Below are 9,974 nucleotides of genomic sequence, written 5' to 3' on the forward strand. Positions count from 1 at the left end.
CGTTTTTTACCTGGTAATTAGGTTTAACATTGTGAATAATCCGGATACAATGAAAACGTTCGTACGGATAAGTGCTGTATACAAAGACCAAGATATACTTGATACTCCTTGTCGGCCAAAATGTACCTGGTTCCTTATATCTCCGTACAAAAAGGCCGGTTGGTTTAAATTCTATTACTCGATCAATTTTTCACCAATCGAAAATCTGAACCGTAACTTCTGTTGAGCTTATCCTGTTCTATCGTTATTACGGTATATTTTCCTAAATAATATCAATACAAAGTTGGAATAGCTGTCGAAAGTCAAGGCATTTATTTGTAGTCTTTAGGTGACTTGCACCATATCTCCCCGTAAACACAACGGTAATGTTGCCTGTCAAATAGTACTACAGTAAGTATTAATACAAAGTTGGAATAGCTGTCGAAAGTCAAGGCATTTATTTGTAGTCTTTAGGTGACTTGCACCATATCTCCCCGTAAACACAACGGTAACGTTGCCTGTCAAATAGTACTACAGTCGAGTTTTGGTGCAAGGCGACTTTGTATTCGATTCCGCTTTTCAAAACGTATAACGTTACGTATGGACTTCAAATTTTGGCCGCCAGTTACGATGCTTTTTGGAAAAGTATCCACTGCATTCCACTAGAATACCGTTGCGTATTTTTAATATAAAATAAGTATGTCATAATTTAGAAAGATAACATCGAAATATAACATCAGGTTAACATAAGCTAAGGGCCTGGTCGGGGAATGTTTTCGTTCGTGCTTCTGCCAAACCAACATAGACAAAAGAGATTTGATTGGCCCAAGTTAACCGGTTTCCGGATACATTTCATGTCTTATGTGCTGTAGCACCCAAAAATTGGTGTATCAACACACAACATATGACGAGAGCCACTTTGTTGAGAATCGGAGCACCTTCATAATCTAATGCAAATTGACCTGGTTGAAAAAACATATCTATTCCAAAGGGATGAATCCTAATATTAATACAGTAGTTCGATGTTGTTGGAGCGACCACAAATAGAGTGAACACTTCTCTCAAAAATCTTGTTTATACCACCACTTCTGGAGCTGGAGTGTTGGTCGTGCGATGCTGGCGGGCATGGTTTTGTCGGTGGTCTGAGTGGTCGTGCAGGCGGGTGGGTTGGTGTAGTGCCCGTGCCCGTGGTGATGGTGGTGCCACGTCCGCAGCACTACCATGTCCTCCATTCCTGGCCTCTGCCAAGGCAGTCTCTCGAGATTGCTGTTTTGCCACCACTTGTCGTGGTGGAGTGTTGGTGCCTCGTCGGTGGCGTGCGATGTTGGCGAGCATGCTTTTGTCGGTTGTCTGAGTGGTCGTGCAGGCGGGTGGATTGGTGTAGTGCCCGTGCCCGTGCCCGTGGTGTTGGTGGTGCCACGTCCGCAGCACTACCATGTCGTCCATTTCTGGCCTCTGCCATGGCAGTCTCTCGAGAATGCTGTTTTGCCACCACTTCTCGTGGTGGAGTATTGGTGCCTCGTCGGTGGCGTGCGATGTTGGTGAGCATGCTTTTGTCGGTTGTCTGAGTGGTCGTGCAGGCGGGTGGATTGGTGTAGTGCCCGTGGCGTTGGTGGTGCCACGTCCGCAGCACTACCATGTCGTCCATTTCTGGCCTCTGCCATGGCATTCACAGTACATGAGTCAACACATAGGAACATAGCATACATGTCATCACATTTGACTTAATGGTCTCTTGTCGGTTAAATCTAAGAGCCAAAGCTTTCGTGGTACAGGTGTAGATGTGTTGTTGGACCCATGACCTAGTTTTTTGTTTTACACATTTCCGAATGAAGTGTACGTGATGGATATAATCCTTCATGTCCGTGATCGCACAAGGAGGGTCTTCCGACGCCACAAAAGCAATTCCGTAGAAGACGTGCACTGTCCAGCCCAAGGAGCGACAAGTCGGAGGTGTAAATGACGTACACTCCAGGGCCGTTGTCGTCGAGGATGCCGCATATGTAGGCCATCTTGTCCTTGCCCACAGGTCTGTTGCGCATGCACGATTTGTTGTAAACGGAACGGTCGATGCTAAAACCCCTCACCATGAACCAATCCACGAGTCGTTTGGCTTCCTTGACGTCGAAACCTTCGGTCGCCGAAAGAACCTTTGACCTCAAAAATGATGCCACTTAGTCCTGCGAGCATGACAGAGAGAGACCTAAAAGATTCGCCGCCGTGCGTACGGCTTGTTCAACACAATCCATACCAGATCGAGCGCCAATCTTGCGGTTGTAGTTGACGTCAGCTTTTTTGAAGTCGCCCAGGGACAGAGTGGGATGTCCATGATGGCCTGGTTTAGTAGCCACGTAGGCCTCGTAGCGGTCCACAACGTCAAATATACGAGGTTGTTGACATTCATCGGGGTGGCCACGGTATAGCCACTTTGATTTGCCGTCCGGGTACAATCCTTCATACATCCACAGGCCCTGCCTGCCTCGACGTGGATCACCGGACGTCCACTTCCTCCGCGACACGACGTCGTTCAGAGTGGGTGGCTCGTCGTCTGATGCAACACAGTCTGCACTTGAACGGGCGTCCTGTAGCATGCGTCGGGGGGGGCAAGACGAGCGACAGCTCAGGGACACGAGGTTTCTTCGAAACGCCGGTACCACCTTGAGTTGGAGCACTTCGCATATGTGGAATTGCTTTTGATCCAAGCGACACTTCTTCAGATGACATTATTCCTTCGATCGCTTGACAACGAAGCGAAGTGCTGCTCGGGGTCAAGAAGGAGTTGGACATCGTTCTCGAAAATAAAACCACGTTGGATTCGGATACATAGCACTTGAAAGTAGAAGTATATTTTGCTTATGTAATATCTACAATTGTGTATACAAGCAAGCAAAAATCAAGTACAACGAATATAGTTAATGCATGGGTCCACTGTATTCGACACCTGACACTAACCTGGATAGCTGGGTAAGCACATTAAATGTAAATTCACCAGCGTGAGGGTTAGTAGCAGGTATCGAACCCGGGACTTTCTGCATGTGAAGCAGAGATCATACCATTAGACCAAAATGTCACCAACTAAGGCTTTACAGTGAGAATGGTGTCGTTAACCTCCCCGCGTGGTCGTGCTGATTGTTGGGCGCCATATTTCAATCCCCCACACGCCCGTACTGCCAGGACGACAAGTATCGCTACCTCGGCGTTCACACCAGAGCCACAAATTCATCGATCAATCACATGATCATCGACCTTCCCGTGCCACCTTGGATGACCTACCATCACGCTGGCGTAGAGCCATCACTAAATCAATCACTGATAAGGCCAAGCCGTCGCGTCGCCACTGGAGCAAGCACTGCATCGATAACCGGCACGATCACACCATCACAGGCAGACATAGCCGTCTTGTACGAGCCATCTTCGACAGTACGAACCCATTATCACTTTCACTTTGATGCGAGTTCCCGAACTATATCGATCACTAACACGCTTACGGATAAGCCCGAGCCGGCTTTGATGCGAGAACCACCACTACATCTCACTAGCACTGTCACCGATAGATTCCAACCACGTATAAAGCAGTTAACACGCAAAAGCTGTTTTATCTAGCCTTTATTATCATTGTTTTATCCATCCTTCATGATCATAATTCGCTCGTAGCTAAACACGAAAAAACAGTAAGCAAGGCCAAATTCTCAATATCCATGAGAAGTTACAATTGCACCTTGCGCTTCTTCCATGCTGCTGCGAATGGCATGGACATGGATACCAAATTGAGTAGGATTCATCGTTTCGTGCGATTGCTTTAGTTTGTTCAAGGCTTTTCGAATTTCTTGTTGTTCGTGTGTTGAACCGCGCATCTATTACGACATGAGTACAATACGTATTATACATATCCATCCAGAGCAGTACTTGTTGATTGTTCATTTTTCACTTGTGATTCTTGTAGAATTTATGCTTGGCTAAGAATTGATGCCATGATGGAAATGAGTGCAGTTGAAACGTACATTGACGCCATGACTGTATTTCAAACGCATGCACCTATAAATAATCAACGGCAGTTGCGATTGCTCTCGATCAAGTACTATCGCTTCGTCAGGAGGAGAAATGAATGTGGACGCCCGCACATGGGAAGTAGTTGGAATGTTTGACAACCAAGCTGATCTCTGTCGCTACAGATCATCGCAGCCGACGATGAAGATATCGCACAGCAATGTTGTCCGATGCTCGTTTGCACACAGTGACGGCGACGACTTGCGTGCATTCCAAGTCCCTCGATGCGCAGTGTGTACACGTATTGCATGGCGACACCATGTAATCCCTTAGTTGAGGGGATGCCAATCGAGGATTCCGATCATCGATGCCAAGCAGCGTACCATTGGACCATTTGTGGTGTACTGGGAACCGTACAAGTGTGGAGGATGGGGGTGCACAACGCAAACAACGAGATACAAAGAACGCCCAAAGTACGTCGTGTTTGCATTACACCATATTCCACAAATCCGTAGGTCACACCAGAAATGAAGGTTGCGTTTCGAGGGTGTTGCCCACGCTGCAACAAATCCAAGGTGCAGTGAAAACCATTCGATGCAAAGAGTTCGACAATTTAACACGACAGAGGCGGCATAAGCCGAACTGGCAAAATGGGTGGAACCCTAACGAGGCAACGTTGGCGATGCCAACAGACCATTCGCTTTTGGCGTCGATATCATTGAAGATCAACTTCGACCACACCTTGGTGATGGTGGTGAGGAATCGTTTCGCTGCGGTACAAAGGTAATTTGTTTACTTGCATGGCCTAATACCCTATGTTAGGGTTAACAACGTTTCGCCTAATGGACAAGTATCGAAGTGCCCAAGACAAATCTTCTACTCCACATTGACAGCACATTCAAGACCAACAAATCTGGCTATCCGGTCTTCGTCGTCGGATACACTGACTTGGGGGGAACTTTCCACGTGCTTTGTATCGCTATCACTTCTCAACGACGCGAGCCTGATGTTGCGTGGGTGCTTCAGATGTTCGCCAAGACGCATTTACACGGTTGTTCGAGTATGCATGGAATCCTGCAATTGTCATGGGCGATGCTGATGATGCCCAGTTCAACGGAATTGAGGTCTCATTGCAAGTATTCCCAGCGATTCAATACTTGATGTGCTTTTTCCACGTCATGCAGAAGGTAAACATCAACTATTTCTGCAGCATTAACAGATCTGAGCTGTTAGTGCTGGGAACATGGCCGCCAAATGAAGTGGAGCGAGTGGGACGCGGTTACAGAGGACATTTACTTCTTGCACATGTCTTCGAGCCGCGACATGTTGGATGTAAGAATGCGCAATGTCCACATCAAATGGGGACAAGGAAGCGTGACGATGCAACGCTTCCGCAACTACTTTTACCGCCAATAGCTACCCCCCCTTCTAAATAACGACCAAGTTGCGATTGGATCAAGATTTTGGAAGTGGCAGATCTTCCACAGCGCACAAGAGACTGCACTGACAAACAATCCAAACGAGCAGTACAGTGCAACGATAAAAAGCGTACTTTTATCCCAAATTTGATTAAGCTTGTTACTCATGATTTCTGTTAGGTGCTGAAGCGACGAAAACTGCACATTCCACACCTCCTCCAAACCTTCGCCACACTCTTACGCAAGGAAAGCGAAAGAAACACCACAATCGCACTGGCTCCGAAGGTCAACGAGCGGCTCCGACGTCACTACGCGATGCTTATGAAGCAAGGACGGCTCCGACTTCGAAGCGCAGGACCTGCATTGTTGGGCCTATGGAATGTCAAGCATCTTGCACGTGCTCACGACGCTGATGACGACGATGAAGAGGAATATTTCAGACGCGACGTGGATCCAAGCAACAGCAAGATGAGAATCAACATAAACCTGCGGCGACTTGAAAGCATGCACCAGCCAGAAGCAGGATGGGTTGTGAATCCCGATGTAGCTTCGAGTGTTTGTGGATATTGGCAGCGCAGTGGTATTTGCGTTCACGTCATCGCTGTGAAACAACACCTTGGCCAAGAATTACCTGGAATGCCGCGACCGCGATGCCGCCTTGTCAATCGCAACGTTCGACGTGGATGTCGGCATATTGTTGTATTCAACCGACGCGGTCGCCCAAATGCAATAGGTGGAGCGCTTGAGGTTGAGTAAATTAATTTCAATCCTGTGTAATGCACATACTAGTAGGTGTTGAATAAATACTCGAACAATCAACTCTCATTACGATGTAGTACTACTAGTATAACACTTCCACGAATTAGTTCATAGTACTACAGTAGTACTTTTTATTTCTAGGAATTGTAATAAGAAGTGCTTTTGATTCGATGCACTGAACACCATTGATACTCTAAGTGCATCTCCAACGCTAATATGTTGCAGTTCCTATTACATCCGACTAGTACTAACTGTAATTACAAGAATACGTCCGTTGATGGGCACTGCCACCAACGAAGACATCGGCACCATCACCATACATCAAAACCATGTCCACCACCCGATGATGCACCGGCATATCCAGCCAAAAAGAAGTGACGTCAAAAACGTCATCCTCGAGAGGAGGTTGGAAATCAACGATTGCAGGAATGCACAACACCATAGAACCACAGACCATCAGACCACCAACACCCCAACACCCACAGGCGCTTCCACCAACCAATGCGTCGGCTCGAACACCGAGACGAGTGACTAAACAAATTCCATCATTGTGAAATACCAGTGTCAACGCACTGCAAGTCCAGCACGAGTTGCGTTGGCAAACGTAGCAGCCTTGTGATGATGACCATGAATGAACGCCGGAATGAATGTACTTGAAATTGACACTGACAGTGAATACAGTAAGCTTATTTATTGGCTTTCAAGAGGATGCATGTTTTGAAGGAGTATTCCCAAGCGTAAATCGTACTTTATTGACACCACACAGCAATTTGGGTACAACTCGATAAGGAGGTATACATACTGTAGAGTTTACTCGGAAAATTAGTTTGAACGGTTTTCAGTCTTGGGTAAACGGTATTCAGATTTGTTGTTTTTCAGTGTTAGTCTATGTACAGGCTGTATGTCTGTATCTGCTTGGAGGGGAGGGAAAATAGCTCAGTGGTAGAGCATCGGTTTCTTAACTCAAAGGTGGTGGGACGGACGGATAAATCCTTGCAGCAATAATCCGGGAGCCCACTCCTGGGGAATCCGGATATCAAGGGAAACGAGGACCGAACTTCGAAGAAGAACGGTCGAAGCACGAGGTACTGTATGAAGCGTTGAGCGAAGTAAAAACCGAAGATTACACACCGCTACAGTTGGCGAAGCGGTTCCACAACATGCGGTTCTAGTATCGGCCCAGGAATGTCTTAACACTGCAAAAAAGATAATCCAAATTCAATTAATCTGTATCTGCTTGATGATAAATTGAGTTTGGATTAAGCTTATCATTTGTTTATGACATCTGTTTGATAAGGCAGGCAAGAAGGCAAGACAGGAAAAACGTTAAGGAAAGCTGAATACCATGCAAATTAAGCTGAAAAACGTTAAGGATTTCTACCACTGCTAAAAGGGTGAGTACCACTGTTAGTACCACTATTAAACAGGCCGAATGATTACGTTACCTTGTTCACCGTGCAGGCTTTCAAACCTTTCCACATGTAATGCATTCATTACTTTGTGAAGGTTATTTGAAGACACGGCATCCTTTCGCAAGCATTATTTTATGAAGGTTATTCGAAGTCATACACTTTGTCGCATACATTACATTAAAAAGGTTATCCGAATGTAGGCATTACATAGGATTCGACAGGTAAATCCCATGGACCTCAATTGGACACATCAATTGAGCGGGGACTACGCTCTTCTAATTAATTCTTGCTTATTCGTCCCACCCTTAGTATCCGGTGGAAAACGTGGGAAGGGGCGTTGACCAATATCCTTCGCCGGGTTGGGCGACAACCCGGTCACTAAATGAACAAAACCTCTATGTAGATATAATTCGTGCCCCCGACAATTGAACCCGACATGGTTTTGATTGGACGAATCAGAATACAGAGAACGTACTCTCATTGGCTTTTTTCAAAAACACCAGACTTTGCAAAATAAGTACCCAAGATTTCATTACAATCTTCCCTCACGCTTTCTCTTACGGACTTCATCCAAGGCATCACTGAAATTGCTTGTGTGGCCCTCATACGCCGCCTCAAACATCTCATAACTGATGTACTTTGAAAAGGCAAGCGACAGGGTCAGGCGCTCCGAGTACTTTCGCCGATTGGCTCTGATCATTTCCTTGCCGAACGAGCGCACAGGCTGAAAGAGGCCCACAGCAGCGTCCCCTGTAAACCATTGAATCCACGCGTCTTTGGCTGACCTTGCTGTAGGGATAACAGTATGCGTGACAAACGCATCGAGGGTAGTCTGCCGTTGAGACTTCACAACAGAAGCAGGCAGCGATCGGCAAGACTCTGTGGCGGCATGAATGCAGCTGGCATGCGGTGAGGTACCATGGTTATTCAGACGCTTTACAATTTCATATAGAGCATCTACTCTCACTGAGCCGACGTTGCTATCATCGGTAGCCGTAGCAACTTTGACGCGCAATAGGTTTCTGGGGTCAACTTCGTTAGTAATACTCTGTGTAATGAGGTATTCACAACACGTCTTTGCATCTTCCCAACGGCACCATGCCATCAGCTCCCTAAAGTTGAAGCGCCGTTCGGGAGACTCAAAGACCCGATAAAAGCTGCCGCCCCGCCTCATGCTGTGTAAAGTTATCCCTAGATTTTTTTTATAATTTTGGAAAATCAAGGAAAATTGGATACTAACATAAATATAGATAAAAAATTACTAGTTAGAGCACAAATAATTACCTGTTGGTAGCTCAGAGCATCTTTCAACGGCGTTTTTGATGAACAACCGCACTTGATTTTGCTCAAGGTTCTTACCAGTTCAGCCTCGGTGTACCAGTGGCCTCGAGGGTGTAAGCAGGGAACACAAATGACTGAGTTGCCAAGTTTGGACTGACACGCTTGACGAGACCAAGGTAGTCGCGAAACAATCCGCAAACACGTGGACATGGAAATGACTTCTCGTCCACGAGGTTTATACCTGGCAGTCGCTTTGCACGCTCGCCTTCTTGTGCCAACGAAGTCTGATCGATACATACTCGGTGTGCTCATCTTGGTTCATAGCAACATCGTTCCAAGTAAGACTCAACATCTCGCTGATGCGGAAACATCCAAGATAGCTGGCACTGAGCAAGAAGCGGAACAGAGAACCAAGAAAGGGGTGGGCAGTTGACAACGAGTTGATCAAGCACGACAACTCAAACACCGAAAAAGCGTTTGCCTTGTTCTCGTCATCAATGTTGTGCTTTTTGTTGTATTTTTGCAATCCCACAACGTACTGCTAGGATTCAACATCGCGGGCTGGGTTGGGGTCCCTTTTGAGGTCAGCGAAGTAGGTAACCAGAGCTGTCTTTGCAGAGTCAACAGTCAGTGCCGTCCCTCCAAGGCTGTAAAGGTGGTGGAAAAATCCGTGCAGGAGCTGTGCGTGGTTCAATTGCAAGCACGTTCTCGCAGAACGCGAAGAACTGTCTTTGGTACGTTTTGTACGTTCGTAGCGTCGAAGTTGAGCGAAATGAACCTTGAATTGTCGCTTTGGATGGTACGATGGTTGCGCCCATGATGTCGAATGATTAATTTGTTCTGTGCAAGATGAAGCGACGCCCTGTATTTTTAGTTTGATATTCCATAACCGTCCAATCATAGGCTGTACATGTTCAATGTAAATGATATGTTTTCACCCGACAAGTAGGTCGTCCAATCAATGTATGAATGTTGTCGGTAAATTGTCGGGCCTGCCAATCCCATGCCCTGAAAATTGTCGGTTCCCAGGTATATGTATACTGAATCTAGAATAAAATGCTTCAGTATTCCGGATATGTGATATCAAGCGGATCGTGAAGCCGAAATCGGCGGGGGGGGCAAAATAGATGTCGTGCAA

At 46.4% G+C, this 9,974-nt stretch overlaps 2 protein-coding genes and 1 pseudogene across 3 annotated transcripts; 1 reads left to right on the forward strand and 2 right to left on the reverse strand.

Moving 5' to 3' along the window:
- Positions 1-1,040: 1,040 nt before the first annotated feature.
- Positions 1,041-2,570, reverse strand: H257_08662 (hypothetical protein; the record flags this gene model as incomplete). The annotated part of the gene is made up of 5 exons (XM_009834648.1): positions 1,041-1,409; positions 1,472-1,611; positions 1,904-2,052; positions 2,111-2,159; positions 2,231-2,570. The coding sequence occupies 5 exons, from the start codon at positions 2,568-2,570 to the stop codon at positions 1,041-1,043; spliced, it is 1,047 nt and encodes a 348-aa protein (XP_009832950.1).
- Positions 2,571-2,977: 407 nt separating this feature from the next.
- Positions 2,978-3,049, reverse strand: H257_08663 (annotated as a pseudogene). Its single transcript has one exon. The product of its transcript is annotated as a tRNA-OTHER (tRNA).
- Positions 3,050-5,051: 2,002 nt separating this feature from the next.
- Positions 5,052-5,991, forward strand: H257_08664 (hypothetical protein; the record flags this gene model as incomplete). The annotated part of the gene is made up of 5 exons (XM_009834649.1): positions 5,052-5,153; positions 5,200-5,340; positions 5,383-5,514; positions 5,565-5,831; positions 5,932-5,991. 5 exons carry the CDS (start codon positions 5,052-5,054, stop codon positions 5,989-5,991), a joined length of 702 nt encoding a protein of 233 aa, XP_009832951.1.
- Between the last annotated feature and the right edge of the window lie 3,983 nt (positions 5,992-9,974).

Source organism: Aphanomyces astaci (assembly GCF_000520075.1).
Source record: "Aphanomyces astaci strain APO3 unplaced genomic scaffold supercont1.19, whole genome shotgun sequence".
Classification (NCBI taxonomy): Eukaryota; Oomycota; class Saprolegniomycetes; order Saprolegniales; family Verrucalvaceae; genus Aphanomyces; species Aphanomyces astaci.